The sequence below is a fragment of the Bubalus bubalis genome, chromosome 3, assembly GCF_019923935.1.
Source record: "Bubalus bubalis isolate 160015118507 breed Murrah chromosome 3, NDDB_SH_1, whole genome shotgun sequence".
Lineage (NCBI taxonomy): Eukaryota > Metazoa > Chordata > Mammalia > Artiodactyla > Bovidae > Bubalus > Bubalus bubalis.
In genome coordinates this window covers 34492755-34508632 of record NC_059159.1, presented here as the reverse complement: position 1 = coordinate 34508632, position 15878 = coordinate 34492755, and the positions used below count along the sequence as shown (strand labels likewise).

Genomic DNA, 15878 nt, shown 5'->3' with positions numbered 1-15878 from the left:
GGCCTCGGAGGAGGGTGTGCTCTGGTCACTCCCACCCTCTCACCCCCTCTGTTGTGTGTCCTCCACAGCCTGCGATTGCCACCCTGTGGGCGCCGCTGGCAAGACCTGCAACCAGACCACGGGCCAGTGTCCCTGCAAGGACGGCGTGACCGGCATCACCTGCAACCGCTGCGCCAAGGGCTACCAGCAGAGCCGCTCGCCCATCGCCCCCTGCATAAGTATGCGGGGTGCCCCTCCTCCCGGCTGGGGCTCAGGGTCACCCATGTCAGGGGGCCAGTGCTTATTGAGGTGGATCTCTACACTCACTGGGGCCCTGTGTGAGACCCCCAAGCCTATGGGAGTCTCAGCAGAGGCAGCCCATCCATGGCTCTGTTCTGACAGACTCCAGCTCCCGGGGTGCCAGGAGAAGCATATCCACCTCTTCCTGTATCCACCTTGGCCCTGGGCCTGGGCTGGGAGTGAGGTCTGGATCAGGGGCTACTGCTGTGGGAATTCTAGGCCCCTCTGGCCTGGCAGACTCAGAGCAGAAAGAACGGACTCCAGGCGGGGCACCAACGGCCTTTAGGAAGGATGGCAGCATCTCTGAGGATTCCAGAGGCCCCTGCAGGCTAGTGGTCAGCCCCTTAGTTGCTGGAACTTGGGGAGAGAGCAGGGGTGGCTCAGGGCCTTGGCTCTGGAGAGCTTTAACATGTTAAAACCGCACAGGTGTCATGAGCAGAGGCTGGCTGGGCGCTGGCCCCTGGCCTCGGCCTGTTTGATTCTGAATATAGGGCTGACCTGAACCAGAAGGGAGGACGAAGGAGGAGCAAACCCCAGCCTCCAAGGCAGACCCCAGGTATGAGGCTGCCTCTGTGGAGCAGGGCTTAGCACACCCTGCCTGGGGATTTGGCTCACTGCCTGGTTTTGTGTGGCTGGCTGGGTTTTTTTTTTTTTTTAAACTTTTTAAAAATGATTAAAACAAAAATTAAAAGATTACTAATTTACGACATGTGAAAATGATATGAAAGGAAAAGTTCAGCGTCTGTAAATAAAGTTTAATGGGACCCAGCCGGGCTTACTTGTTCACAGAGTGCCTGTGGCCACTTTGGGGCTGTGATGGCAGAATTGAGTAGTGGCGTCAGAGCCCCTGTGACCTGCAGGGCCAAAACGTTTCCTAGCTGGTCCTTTGCTGGAGAAGTCAGCCGACCCCTGCTTTATGGTTTTCAGTGTCCTGTAGCTCTGGGTGGGCACCAGCTTCTCAGGTCAGATACCAGGGTCTTGGAACAGACAACCTGAAGCAGAGCAGGAGGCTGGGGGCCAGGCAGCTGCTTGGGGTCCTTGACGTGGGCCCTGGATCTTGCAGGGAATCCGCTCCCCCCGACACTGGGCGGGGACATCCCACGCCTCACCCACTTGACTTGAGTGTGGCCACATGTCCAGGACACTCTGGGCTGCGTGGCTTCCAGCAAGTCTTACCACCAGGAGATGTTGCCATGGTAACAGCGGATACCGCAAAGCCGAACCACAGGAAATTGAGCCTGTGTCCATCCAGCCTGTGTCCAGCCTGTGGAGCAGGTTGAGATGGTTTTCACGACGTCTAATTGTCCGGGTCTCACAGCTTGTGAGGATCTTTCTTTTCTGGCCCTCTAGAAAGCTGACCATTTTTAGAAAGCTGGGAGGAGATCGGCCCCACCATCCAAGCTTGTGAAAACATAGGGGAAGCAAACAAGGTCTCCCTGCGAGGGGGAGTCAGGAGCTGTCACGTTCCCAGAGTGGCTGGAAGTAACATTTCAAATCCCTGAGGGGAAAGGCCTGGAAGTGGAGCTGATGTTTCAGAATTAGGGATGGAAACCTTGGGAGATGAGAAAGCATCCTGCTTTCCAACACGCTGTGTACCATTTCCCTTCCTCTTGAAAAGGGCGGGCTGATGCTGGGGGTGAGCGTCACTGCCAACCACCTAGAGACCCGGGATCTCCATCCTGGGATTTCTGTGAGCTCTACCTGCCGGCACCAGGTTTCAGGTGTCCAGACAGGATCTTGGACTCTTGTGTCTGTTTGATCATAGCTCTGGGAGTCATGGGGCCCTCTGCTCACATCCTAGAGCCAGGCCCGAGGAGTGGGGCTCGGGCAGCCATGGTGCCTCCATGGCCACTGGCCCCAGCCCTTTCCTGGACTTGCAGGATTAGGCTGGGCTGTCTGGATTTCTGCTGGAATGTTCCTGCTGGGACCAAGTAGCTCATGAAGACTCAGAGGGAGCCCAGCTTCTTAATGAGCTGCTGTAACGGGGCACCTGTAGCTTGCTGTCGATGATAAAACAACCCGAGAGTAGAGGTTCGGCTCCATATCGAGGGCCAGGCCTCTGCCTGTTGCTTCCGAAGGTGCACAGCTGGCTTCTGCGGGTGACCCTCAGGTTTGCCCCCAGGCCCGAGTTTTCCATCTTGACCACCCCCCAGGACCCAGGTGGCAGCTGATCTAGAGTCTGGGGGGTCCAAGGGAGATCTTAACCCCTAGCAGTCAGGTGGTGGCCAAAATCAGTGGGGTTCGTGGAGGTGACTGTGACCCCACATTCATACGGTCACTCAGCAGGGGAGGTGACTCCCTGCCACTCAGGGAGTTTGGGTTCTTAGTTTGGCCCTGACTAGAAAGAGAATCTGGAGCCGTGAAGTCTGGGTCTTTCCTAGAGACTGGCTGAAGGTCTTCACCTTTTCTGAGTCCAGGACCAGAGCTTGTAGGAACGCGTTGCTGTTCTCAGTAGGAGAGGAACGGTCCCAACAGAGCACACTTCTCTCTGGCCCTGCAATCTTCTGTATTGTCAGTCTGTTCTCCCTGCCGAGAAAACACCTTAGCTCTTGAGGTGTGAGCCCATGGGAGCCTAGGCCAGAGTGCTGGCCCCTCTTTGCATGTGGAAGACACCCCCCAGCACCCTCACATGCCACCCCTGCCACAGACACCTTCCCCACCCATGAGTCAAGGTCAGCCTGAGCTCAGAGTCTGTTGATGCTGAGTAAGGGGGCCCTAAGGACCCCTCTCTCTGCCCCCGGCACCGAGGCGAGTAGATGGCACTCAGACAGCAGAGGGGGCAAAGTCCTGCCTTCCCCTCCTCCAGTCTCTGCCAGCTGAAGGGACAGCTTCCAGCCGAGAACAGGGTGGCCTGGCCCCTACGCCAGGCTTTCCCTTCCTCCCTGACCATCATCTCCCGGGGTGAAGGGTGGGACCAGGAGGGAGGGCTCAGGGAGGTTGGGAGGAATCTGCACTGTGCTCTTTCTTCTCTAAGGTCAAAAATAACGTGTTCTGACCTTGTTTCCCTTTCCCTCCACCCTGAACCCCACAAAGAGATCCCTGTGGCACCGCCAACCACTGCAGCCAGCAGCGTGGAGGAGCCCGAAGGTAAGTGGTCCCCTTGCTGCTTTCTTGCTTTTGCTGTGGGGTGCGCTGGGGGCTGGGGAAGGGAGGTCAGAGGGGCCAGACTCCCCGGCCACCACTGGGGCTCTGGCTGGTATCAGTGGTTCCCCTGGGCTGCACTGAGCAAGATGGAGCCACATGGCATTTTCTGCGATGATGTCCCTTCTAAGAATAAAGGGGAAGGGGCTTTATTAGTGCCTAGGGCTAGCTTGCCTTCCAAGCCTGGGACCCTCAAAGCCACGGTCCTCCTGCTCAGCCAGCGAGGGGAAGAAGCTGTCTTCTAGCCCAGGGCCATCCAGGCCAGGGTCCTGTACATTCCTTCTTGCAGAGAGGGAAGGAGATGGGTGGTGGGGAGTGAAAGGACATTCTTAGAGCACTGGGATCCATAAACAAAATGAGGAGGGGTATGAATTGGGACAGGAAGAGACTCACACTCTCACTGTTCCTTCCCTCTAACTGAAATTAAGAGTTTCCAAAAAAAAAAAAAAAGAACTTCCCTGGTGGTCCAGTGGTTTGGACTCTGCACTTGTACTGCAGGGGACATGGGTTCTATCCCTGGATGGGAACTAAAATCTCGCATGCTGTGTGGCCAAAAAAAAAAGAGTTTCCTCCATTGCAAAGGTGGACCACAAACCACAGCCGGGTCAGCAACATTGGAGATTTGGCCACCTGCAGAAATCCCAGCCGTTTTCACATCATGTTAGAGTTGGTGCAGGTATCATGAAATATTATTTATGCTTGCTAATTGCTTAAAAATGATGAAAGTTACCAGCCCCGCTGTGGGATCTTGATTTATAATCGTTAATAAAGAAATACATACATTACATCACTGTACCATAAATCTGGGGTTTTGAAAATATTTGGGTAAGTGTATTTCAGTATTGATTAGTTTCCTTTGTAGTCTTGTGGATTTTATTTCTGCATTTAGAAATATTACTGTGAGAAAGGGCCCATGGACGTCACCAATCCTTGGTACAAGAAGGGTCACCCAACCCTGGCTTTGGGCACAGAGAGGGCTCCAGCCTGGCTGGAGGGGGCACCAGGTGGAGAGCAGGTCAGGCTGTACCCAGTGCCATGGGCCTGGGGTCACGTGGGGCTTTTGCGTGCTGGTACTTGGAGTAGGGAGCTTCCCAGGTGGCTCAGTGGTAGAGAAGTCGCCTTCCAGTGCAGGAGGCACAGGATGCATGGGTTCGGCCCCCAGGTCTGGAAGCTCCCCTGGAGAGGGAAATGGCAACCCACTCCAGCATTCTTGCCTGGAAAATCCTATGGACAGAGGAGCCTGGTGGGCTACAGTCCGTGGGGTCTCAAAAGAGTAGGACATAACTCTGACTAAACAACAGCTTGGAGTAGGAGTGGGCATGGGGGGCAAGAATGGTGACAGTGGGGCCCCCAGGGGACCTCAGAGTCAACTCGGGGGCCCCCTTTGCTCCTCTCCTGGTTGGCCTGTGGGGGAGGCCTGGGTACCCCTGTGATCACCTGAATGCTTTAGAATAGACTGGATTGTTTCAAGTGTCGGCCGGTCCCTGGGAACTTGAGAAAATGGATTCAGAACTTGGATATTCATAGTCACCAAACGGCCCTCAAAGAGGAAAGGCCAGAAAATTTCAGGGAGTGCTGGAGGCCTCACTGGGGAGAACCAAAGACATAGTAGACTTAGGTTGCTAGGTCTTCAGCACCTTTGGTTGAGTCTCGGGGACACTTACAGGAGAAATTGTGCTGGGAAGGGCTGGAGGAAACAGCATCATGGGTGCCTGGGAGGACACTCTTTGATAAAAAACAGATTCAGAGGGACAATCCCAGTTCATCCAGCTCCTGGGCTTCCCTGATAGCTCAGTTGGTAAAGAATCTGCCTGCGATGCAGGAGATTCCGGTTTGATTCCTGGGTCCGGAAGAGCCCCTGGAGAAGGGATAGGCTACCCACTCCAGTATTCTGGCCTGGAGAATTCCATGGACTATGTAGTTCATGGGGTCGCAAAGAGTTGGACACAACTGAGCAACTTTCACTTTCAGAGCAGTTGAAGCGAAAAGACACTTTCAGGTCATGGAGTCCTGCTTCTTGCTTTTGCTGTGACATGAGGCCCAGCAAAGCTCACCAGGATGAGCTCCTTGGGCTGAGAACACAGCCCATCCAAGGTCAAGGCAGATCTTCATGGTCTCTCGCTCTCGTCTCCCACTTTTCTGGTCCTTCCAACCTTGACTTTAGGTTTCTCATGGTGGTTTCTGGCTTTTTCCTTCCAAATTCGAAACGTGCAAATGGAATAGAGGAGAAGCAAAAAACAACTCATGAGATTTCTCTACAGGCCATGAGAAGCTGGTGTAAAGCTCAACCAAACAAAAGATTCCTGGGCAACTAAGCTGTAGCATCTTGCCTTGAAAAAACTTTACTAATTCTCAGTTAAGTTTTCTCATTCCTTTTGGTTTTGTTACTGTTTATTTCCTTTCTTTCTTTTGGACCTTGGAAAACATGATTTCAGTGGAAGTGAACAGCCAACAAACACCCTTGACAAAGTGCTTCCTCCACCGAGGGGCTAGGTGAGCAAGTGTGATGCCTGTCGAGATGCTGGGTCCTTGGCCAGACCCGTTGTGACCTTCTCTGGGTCTCTGGATGCCCGGGATCTCTCATGCTCTCCCCAGGGAACTTGGGCCAGATCCGGATCACGGGCTTTGGGACTCTGGGGTCTGCCACAGCAAAGGCCTTGCTCGCCTCGTCTCAGCAGGAGGGAAGTTGTGGGCAGGAGGCCAGGGGGCCCCCTGGGAAGCAGGGCCTGGGAGCTCAGTCCATCCGAGCCTGTCGATTCTTGCAGTGTTTGAATAGGGAAGGCCTCCATGCTGGGCTGCCTGAGAAAAAGCTTGTTTACTTTTGCCTGCGGAACGAAGGAGAATTAATAAAGCCGAGAATTTGTCCTGAAAGCTGATGGACATAACCTCACCCTGAACCCACCCATCCCCTTGAAGGGCCAGTTCTCTCTGGGAATGCTGTCCACCTGCTCGCTGAGCCAGCTGGTACCCCATTTTGGGGGGAAGGGAGGCCAGGAACCGTGTGCCCATGGGAGACCTGGAGCTGGGAGGGAGATAAAGACCACCCACTTCAAACCCACCGATTTGTAGTTGTATAGACCTCTACCCCTGTGTCCCCTCACCGTGTATCAGCTCCAAGGTAGCGGTCTATCTGCATATTTGGTTTGTAGAGGCCTCTGGGTTTAGCGGAATAAGCGCTGTCTCAAAGCCAGGAGATCCGGGGTTGATCCAGCATTGACTGTGAAGCCTTGAACAGAGCAAAGACTGCTTTCTGCCTCCTTGAAGGATGAAAGGATGGGACCACTGGTCCTGGGCCTCCCTGCCGTGCATCTTCTGGGAGGAATGAACTTCTGCTAAGCTTTCTTCTTCCGTGTCAACACCTGCTCGCTCCCCTACTCCCTCTGGTAATCTGCTTCTCCCACAAGCCTGGCAGGCCCCTGTGGGCAGAGGGTGCAGGTAAATAGTTAACACCTGGCTGGAGGTTTTTAACACCTGCCTGATTTCTAGCCTTTGCTGCTCTCCCTGGTGTAAACCAAGCCCAGGTGAGCCTCCCCACTGGAAATAGTATGTAGACGCCTTGGGAACCAGAAAACCAGAGAGAGGCAGGGCGGCTTCTGTGAAGGCCAGGCGCTGTTGGCTTGGGCTGGCCTCCGGGTCTGAAGGGACATGGCTGTCGTCCGAGTGGAAGCTGGACCCCAGATGGAGGTAGGAGAGCGAACAACCAATGCCTGGGCTCCCGCCACCTCCCAACTGGTCTTGGGTCCTCCCTGCAGCCCAGCTGCACTTACCCCTTTTGGGGCCCCACATGGTGCCCTCTGCCAACCGCTCCAGTGGCCCAGCCCGGGGGGTAGGGGTAACTTCCAAGGCCTCCCACCCCCAGCAGCCCCTCAGGGGAGCTAGGCAGCTGAATCTACATGAGCCAGCAACCTCCCAACTCAGGTGCTCCCAGGTGTTGGGGGTGTTTAAGGGGATTGGGGTATGTGTGTAAGGGGTAGGGGTGGGCTTAGAGATGTCACCTCTGGGGACCCAGCAGCACCTCTGTTTTTTCCTGGAAGACAGTTTGGTTTTTCTAGACCTGTAGCTGGATAGGGTTGGATTATTCTCGCTTTAGACTTTGGTTTTCCGGGGGAGGGGGTAATACTTGAACACGGCATTGGTTGGTGTTTGGGTGGGGGTGGTGGGGGTGAAGGGCACTGAATTGGGAGTTTTACCTGATCTTGTTTCCTTTGCTGTGAAATTGGGTGATGATAACACTGTTGAGTACGGTTATTGTGGGGATTAAATGAGATGATCTGGGTAAAAACTATAGTTCGACAGTGGGCTTATAAGTGCTCAGTTAAGAAAAAAAAAGCAATGGAATGCCATGGAAAATATAGATGCTTCTCTGGTGGCTCAGTGGTAAAGAATCCGCCTGCTGATGCAGGAAGGGGAGGGGTGGGGTGTTGATCCCTGGGTCAGGAAGATCCTCTGGAGAAGAAAGTGGCAACCCACTCCAGTGTTCTTGCCTGGAGAATCCCAGGAACAGAGCCTGGGAGCTACAGTCCTTGGGTTGGCAGAAGAGTCGGACACAAATTAGTGACTAAACAACAGAAAGATGGAGGGAGGGGCTGAGCTGGGCTAAAGTCTCTCCGTTCCTCGCTGCGACTGTGGGTTTACATGAGGATGGGTGCAGAGAGTCAGCCAGAGGGAGGGCTGTTGGGAAGACCTTGATTGGAAGCATGTGGGGCTGCCCAAGACAGAGGCCAGGTGGCCTCCTCACAGACCATAAGACCCTCTTAAAGACTGGAAACCAGTTAAAGAGCTTGACTTCACAATAGCCAAAAGGTGGAAACAGCCCAGTGTCCACCAGTGGCAGACCAGATAAACTCCATGTGCCATGTCCATAGGATGGAATATCATGCAGCCATAAAAAGGGATGGAGTACCAGCATGGGCTAGACCCATTGAAAATACTAGAAGAAAGTATGAATGCTGGTACCTCAAATGCTAGCATTTAAATGCTGGAAGCTTGAAAACACTATCCTGAGTGAAGGAAACCAGACTAAGAAGGCCACAGAGTCTATGATTCTGTTTATACAAAATGCCCAGAATAAGCAAATTCAGGGATAGAAAGTAGATTTGTGGTTGCCATGGAGCGGGAGGAGGGAGAGATGGGCAGTGACTGTTTGATGGATGCAGGCATTCCTTTTAGGGTGATGGAAGATTCTGGAACTAGAGAGAGGTGATGAGTAACACTGTGAATGTACTTAATGCCACTGAATTCTACATTTAAAAACGGTAAATTGTGTGTGTGCTTTACCACAATGTAAAGAAAAAAATTGTGCCAGGTTTTAGTTGCGACATGCAGGGTCTTTGCTCTTTAGTCACGGCTATATGAACTCTTAATGGCAACATGTGGGATCTAGTTCCCTGACCAGGGATTGAACCCAAGCCTTCTGCATTTGGAGCATGGAGTCTTAGCCACTGGACTCCCAGGGAAGTTCTTACCACAGTTTTTTTTTTTTTTTTTTTTAGTTGAATTTTTGAGGTCAGAGTGCAAGGGTGCAGTGGATCTGGTTTGTTTGGGATGGGCTGACTGGAGAGCGGGAGCCCTGGGGATGGGGCGCTGGGGCTCAGGCAGCAGTGGGCGACAAGCTTGCCTTCCTGACCTTTTGTTCACTGGGAGACTTCTGAGTTTGGGGAGTTTCTTCGTACCTCCCCATTTCGTCCCCAAGCAGAAATAGCTCAGCCAACATGAGGAAATGATGGATGTCCTCTGTGACCTTCTGGACGTACACCAGTGGCTGTGTGGCTTAGTGTTATGTTGAAAATATCTGTCTGCACAGCCGGCATCCTCTTCTCCTTTTAGGGTTGTCTTAGAAGGATGTGGTTCCCTGGGTCCCAGTAAGGGAGCCATTGTTACTCCTGGTATAGGCGAAAGGGACCTGTGAGTTCGTGGGGGCGGGAGTGGGGAGCTGGGATCCCCGACCACAATCACCTGTAAGCAGCTCTGGCTACTTGTAAGGACAAGGTCTGTTAATTGATTGCTAATTGGATTTCAAGAGATGGGGTGAAACAGGATGTAGGGCTGTCCTGGATGAGCCATTTGAGTAAACGGCCATCAGATAAGTATTGCCCCTTGAAGAGTTTGGTCCAGACTCAGGAGTGAAGATAAAGCAATTCTGGCTAAGTGAAGGAGAAGGAGATGACATTTATAGAATGCCTGCTCTGTGCTCGGCAGTCTTCCCAAATCTTAGCCATTTAATCACCTCATTTACCTAGGTGAAGTAGATACTGTTATTTTACGTAGGAGAAACTGAGGCTCGGTGAGGTCAGCGAGCTGAGATTCCAGCCTCAAGGTCTATGAGTGGTGTTATTTATTTATGGCTGTGCTGGGTCTTCATTGCTGCCTCGGGCTTCCTCTAGTTGCAGTGAGTGGAGCTACTTGTCACGGGGCCTGGGCTTCTCTTTGTGGTGTCTTCTCTTCTTGTGGAGCATGGGCTCTAGGGTGTGCGGGCTTCAGTGGTTGCATCTTGTGGGCTCTGGAGTGAGGGCTCAGTGGCTGTGGCTCCTGGGCTTAGTTGCCCTGTGGCGCGTGGGGTCCTCCTGGACCAAGGATTGAATTGGTGTTCCCTGCTTCGGCAGGTGGGTTCTTAACCGCTGGATCACCAGGGAAGTCCCTGTGAGTGGCATTAACCTCCCTGTCATTTGACCTCTGAGTAGCCATGCTAGCTGGTCAGTGTAGGGTAATTAAAAAAATTTTTTTAAATATATAAACACATATATATGAATATATATATATATGAACACATGTAGTAACACACACATGACCTTGTGGTAACATCCTACCAAGAGAGAAGACAAACTTGTGTGTCCACAGGGGACCTAAAATCAAGGTAGAGATGGAGGTGCAGCCAGTTAAAAGCCACTGTCTCCCACAGGTGCCCGTTAAAGTGCCCCTTGGGAGTGTGGTTTGTCGGTGTGGGGCCCTGGAGTGGCTGGCGTGCCTGAGGCCACAGGATCTGGGCTTGGGAGAAGCACTTAGCAGTGACCTGTCCCTTTGGTCACAAGGCAGCTGAGCGAGACCAGCATGTGGATCAGCTTATAGGTTGGGGGTTGGGGTGGGCAGGGCCTCGGTGACTTCCTCACAGCCTTATGTCCTAAAAAGTGTCTGCAGAGAGTCAGCTGAAAATTGTTAAAACTGCTAAGACTAACCCAGGGAAGCCATTACAGAATTAACATGCAAAGGTCAGTAACTTTTCTTATATCAGCGATACCTAGTTACAAACTGTGTCAGAGCCAGTGAAAAGCATATAATGGCCTGTAGAAACTGTTTACTGAATATACCTTTTTTTTAATGGTAATGGAAACAATCTCCCAATTAGAATAGCAACAAAAATATCAAATACACAGAAATAAACGTAGTAATAAAAGTACAGAGTGTGTATTAAAAAAATAAAAAGAGGGTAAAACTGGAAATTTGCCTGTGGTCCAGTGGTTAGGACTCTGCATTTGCACCACCAAGGACCTGGGTTCAATCCCTCCTCAGGGAACTAAGATCCCACATGCAGTGCAGTGTGACCAAAAATAAAAATTGAACTTAAAAATTAAATTTTTTTAAAAAGAAATAAAAAAGATTATTTCCCAAGGGACACTAAAGAAAAAATTGGAAGATCGTACCATGTTCTGGGAGGGGAAGACTCAATACTGTGAAATGTCAGTTCTCCCTGAAATCTATAAGTTTAGCATCATTCTAGCCAAAATTCCAACTGGATAGAATGTGGTTCTTAAGTTCAGGGAGGAAAATAAATGAATGAGAACAGCCATGAGTGTTTTTTAAAAAAGAAGAGTGATGACAGGTGACTTGTCCTACCAGGTTTTTTAAATATTGTAAACAGGATATTTACTTTAGTGTCATCCTGGCATAGGAACAGAAATCACAAAAACCGAGTAGAAAGTCCAGAAATAGACTTGAATATAAACATAAGAACTTGTATACGATCAAGCTGTGATTATAAATCAGGAAAAGGGTGAATCGGTCAGTAAATGGTGCTGGGAAAACTGGCTGTTTATTTTTAAATAATAATAAAATTAAATTTCTGCTTCATGCTGTGAAACCACATAAATTCCAGTGGATGAAATTTAATTTCAAAATCTTAAAAATTCTAGGATAAAGCATTGCTAGTATCATGTAATCTTTGACTAAAGAAGGCTTTCTTGATAAATAAAAGTCAGAAATGATAAAGGGAAAGATTTTAAGTAGATAAAAATAGAAAACATCTGTACCTCAGAAATCTCTAACCAACATCAGGCAAACAAAAAGCTGAGAAACATCCATTTTTAATGTGAATGACAAAAGACTAATATCCTCAATAAATAGCTTTTACAATTCACCAAAAAAGAGATCCTAATACAAAATTGAGCTGAGTAAATGAACTAGAAATTCAGAGAATTTATTCAAATGGAAATAAGTATCTGAAGTATTCAGTTCAGTTGATCAATCATGTCTGACTCTTTGTGACCCCATGGACTGCAGCATGCCAGGCCTCCCTGTCCATCACCAACTCCTGGAGCTTGCTCAAACTCATGCCCGTCGAGTCAATGATGCTATCGAACCATCTCATCCTCTGTCGTCCCCTTCTCTTCCCCCCTTCAATCTTTCCCAGCATCAGAGTCTTTTCCAAGGAGTCAGTTCTTCGCATCGGGTGGCCAAAGTATTGGAGCTTCAGCATCAGTGCTCCAATGAATATGAAATCAGGACTGATTTCCTTTAGGATGGACTGGTTGGATCTCCTTGCAGTCCAAGGGACTCTCAAGAGTCTTCTCCAACACCACAGTTCAAAAGCATCAATTCTTTGGCGCTCAGCTTTCTTCACAGTCCAACTCTCACATCCATACATGACCACTGGAAAAACCATAGCTTTGACTAGACGGACCCTTGTTGGCAAAGTAATGTTTCTGCTTTTTAATATGCTGTCTAGGTTGGTCATAGCTTTTCTTCCAAGGGACAAGAGTCTTTTAATTTCATGGCTGCAATCACCATCTGCAGTGATTTTGGAGCCCAAGGAAATGAAGTCTGTCACTGTTTCCCCATCTGTTTGCCATGAAATCATGGGACTGGATGCCATGATCTTCGTTTTTTGAATGTTGAGTTTTAAGCCGGCTCTTTTACTCTCCTCTTTCACTTTCATCAAGAGACTCTTCAGTCCCTCTTTGCTTTCTGCCATAAGGGTGGTGTCATCTGCATATCTGAAGTCACTGATATTTCTCCCGGCAATCTTGATTCCAGCTTGTGCTTCATCCAGCCCAGCATTTCACATGATGCATATAAGTTAAATAAGCAGGGTGACAATATACAGCTTTGACGTACTCCTTTCCCAATTTGGAACCAGTCCGTTGTTCCATGTCCAGTTCTAGCTGTTGCTTCTTGACCTGCATACAAATTTCTTAGGAGGCAGGAAAGGTGGTCTTGTATTCCCATCTCTTTAAGAATTTTTTCCACAGTTTGTTGTATTTGAAGTATTACACTTTAGTTAATAAATATTTTTATTTAATAAGTATTTGCTTAATAAAGAAATAATATTAGCAAGAATACATTTTAGGGACTTTCCTGGTCCAGTGGCTAAGACTTCAGGCTCCCAATGCAGGGGGCCTGGGTTAGATCCCCGGTCAAGAAACTAGATCCCACATGCTGCAACTGAGACCTGGCACAGCCAAACAAATAAATACTGAAAAAAGAATACCATTTAAAAAACCTTATTAAATTGACATTAGTAAACAAAAAGTAATTCCTAGTGTTAAAGGAGTTAGGGAAACAGGCACTCACCTGCTCTGGTGATGGGAAGGTAACTTGGTACCACTTTTATGAAGGGCGATTTAGCATCATGTATCAAAATGTATTTTTGACCCCATCCTTTCCCTCATAGGAATTTAGCCTAAGGAAGTAGTGATGTGTGGCAAGGCTTAGCTACAAGGACCAAATGTCTTTCAGTAGTGTTTTAATGACTCCGTTATGAAATATCCATATAATTATGTTGTAGGAGAGTATTTGAATATGAAATGAAAAGATACAGTATACCCGCTAAAGCAGATTACACATCTAATTACATGCGGAGGGTCAACTTTGGTTGGTGAAAAGACTTGCTTACACAGCATTTCGGAGAAATTATTTCGTTTGTGCTAATATATTCACATAGTTCCCAGCCTGGGACTGTTTTGCCCCCAGGGGATGTTTGGACATTACTGGAGACATTTTTGGTTGTCAGTACGAGGAGAGTGCTAGTGGCATCTAGTGGGTTGGGGCCAGGGATGCTACTGAACATCCTGTATCACACAGGACAGCCCCCTCGGCAATGGATTATCCAGCCCTGAATGGTAATAGGAGTGCCGAGGTTGAGAAGGCAGGTGTATTTTTGCAAGGTAGCATCCACGTGCTCTCTCCAGAAGTACTGAGGCAGGATGCTGCTGGTGATTTCTCAGTTACTCGTCAAATTGAAACAGCTGAGGGTTTAGAAGGGGACTTCCTAGGTGGCTCAGTGGTAAAGAATCTGCCTGCCAATGCAGGAAACTCAGATTTGATCCCAGGGTCGGAAAGACCCCTGGAGTAGGAAATGGCAACCCACTCCTGTGTTCTTCCCTGGAAAATCCCATGGACGGAGGAGCCTGGGGGTTGCAGTCCATGGGGTTGCAGAGTCGAATATGACTGAGCACGCACGCACATGCATGAAGGTTTAGAAAGTGAAGTTTTTCTCTTTTTTTTCTTTTTATACTATTTATTTATTTGGGTGCATCGGGTCTTAGTTGTGGCACGCGGGCTCAGGAGTTGTAGCAGGCAGGCTTAGTTGCCCCGGGGCATGTGGAGTCTTACTTCTGTGACCAGGGATTGAATGCAGTCCCTTCCATTGTAAGATGGATCCTCAACTGTTACTGGACCACCAAGGGAGTCTCTAAAGTGAAATTTTCGGAAATCAGCTAGCTGTGATTTCAGAACTCATAGGTAATGCTGTGCTCACATAGGCAAATGTTTGCCTGATCCTTTTTCCATGGTGAATTTTAGCCCAACCAAATATGAAATTTGTCCAAAGTTCTGAGCTTTACTATGTATTACTGTATTTTAAATTAATGTGATTTAACTGATTTAAAATTTTTATGATGAAAAATCTCGGAGCAGTGGCCAGAACAGAGTTAGACTTCCGTGTTCCCATCACATTGATTTAACACTTAACATCATGCCCCATTTGCTTCAATGATTTTTTTTTTTTGCCAAAAGATTTTCCGAGAAAAGCTTAGACATTATGACATTTCACCCCTAAATATTTCAGAACCCCTCCTTCTGAAAAAGAACATTTCTTTACATCTTCTCAATAGTTTTATTACACCTCACAAAAGGAACAATAATTCTTTAATATCATCAGATGCCCAGTCCACCGTCCAGCTTTCTTGGTTCTCCCCCAAATGTCTTTTGCAGCTGGTCTACTCAGTGGTTTAATGATTACAACATAATGCAATCATGTGCTACACGAAGCATTATATTTAGAAGTGCATTAGCGTTCTGTTTTTGAGGGTAGAATGTGTGTGAAGTGCTGTGTCAAATGAAAAGTGCTACCTGCGTGTTACCTGTCATCATTGTTAACTTCATGATCTTAAGGGGCATGGCCACATCTGGCCATAGGTCCTGGGCTTTGGGGACAGGGGTGGGGTGAGAGCTCTGAGCTTCCTTCAGGAGAGTGTCCCTGAGGAATGGGCACCTCCACAGCCAAAGGGACAAGGGAGCCAGCCACCATCATAAATCCTTGTCACTATCCTCTGTGATGAGAGCTGAGGGTGCTGGAGCTAAAAGCCATTCAGCAGTGGCTTCAGGCGCCAAGGGGGGCTGGAGAATTCTCGGGTGTGGGGCTGTCCCCTGCATTTCCCGTTTGGTTCAGCATCTCTAAATGGTTGTGACCATCCAATATCCTCTGGTGGCAAAACAGCTTCTGGTTAAGAACTGCCGGGGTCTGGTTAAGCCCAGATTTCCGGACATCAGTAGTGTTCCCTAAAACACTCTGGGAAAGGAACCAGAGGCTGAGCCAGGGGACTCAGTGGTTCCCAAGGCCCCTTTCTCTCAAGCAGCACCCGCCCACTCCTCTTGCCCTGGCTGGAGACCAGACCGATCTGTATGTGTTAGGTTGGACCAATGGAATTGCCATTTTCTTTGAGCATTTGTGGCCCACAGAAGTGGCGATTCACACAGCTCAACTGACTGCTTCTGTCCTTTTGGCCAGCAGACCTGGGCAGCCTGCTGGACAGACTTTCTCTCTCTGTCAGTCTGTCTCTGAGACTTTTCTCTGCCTTTGTCTCTGCCTGTCTTCTCTGCCACCTTCCTTATTCCTTCGCTTTCCCTCCATCTCCTCCCCCTCCCTTTCCCCCCTTTTTAGGGCCTGCACAAAGGGCCGAGGGCAGAGGTCAGGCTGGGGTGAGCAGGGCCGGGAGAGCGCGCCGCCCAGTCCCACCACCGGGGGC

General features: G+C 49.4%; 1 protein-coding gene and 1 long non-coding RNA gene across 5 annotated transcripts in view; one reads left to right on the top strand and one right to left on the bottom strand.

Annotated features, from left to right (window-relative positions):
• NTN1 (netrin 1) overlaps positions 1 to 15878 on the top strand; it is a 202816-nt gene that overhangs the window by 131274 nt on the left and 55664 nt on the right. For 2 of the 3 annotated variants that reach the window (XM_044939287.2, XM_044939286.2), the window contains exons 4-5: positions 69 to 218; positions 3313 to 3366. In XM_044939287.2, coding sequence (XP_044795222.1) covers positions 69 to 218; positions 3313 to 3366 — 204 coding nt within the window. Of the gene's footprint in view, positions 1 to 68; positions 219 to 3312; positions 3367 to 4002; positions 6230 to 15878 lie in introns of those variants that run through there. The other variant, XM_044939288.2, reaches the window with a different exon arrangement.
• Positions 6136 to 7858, bottom strand: LOC123332643. 2 transcript variants are annotated; one of them, XR_006549576.1, is made up of 3 exons: positions 7611 to 7858; positions 6522 to 6646; positions 6136 to 6245 (listed from the first exon to the last, which is right to left on the bottom strand). It is a non-coding gene; the product is annotated as an uncharacterized LOC123332643 (long non-coding RNA). The 2 variants fall into 2 exon arrangements; XR_006549575.1 differs by lacking the exon at positions 7611 to 7858 and having other exon boundaries at positions 6522 to 6663.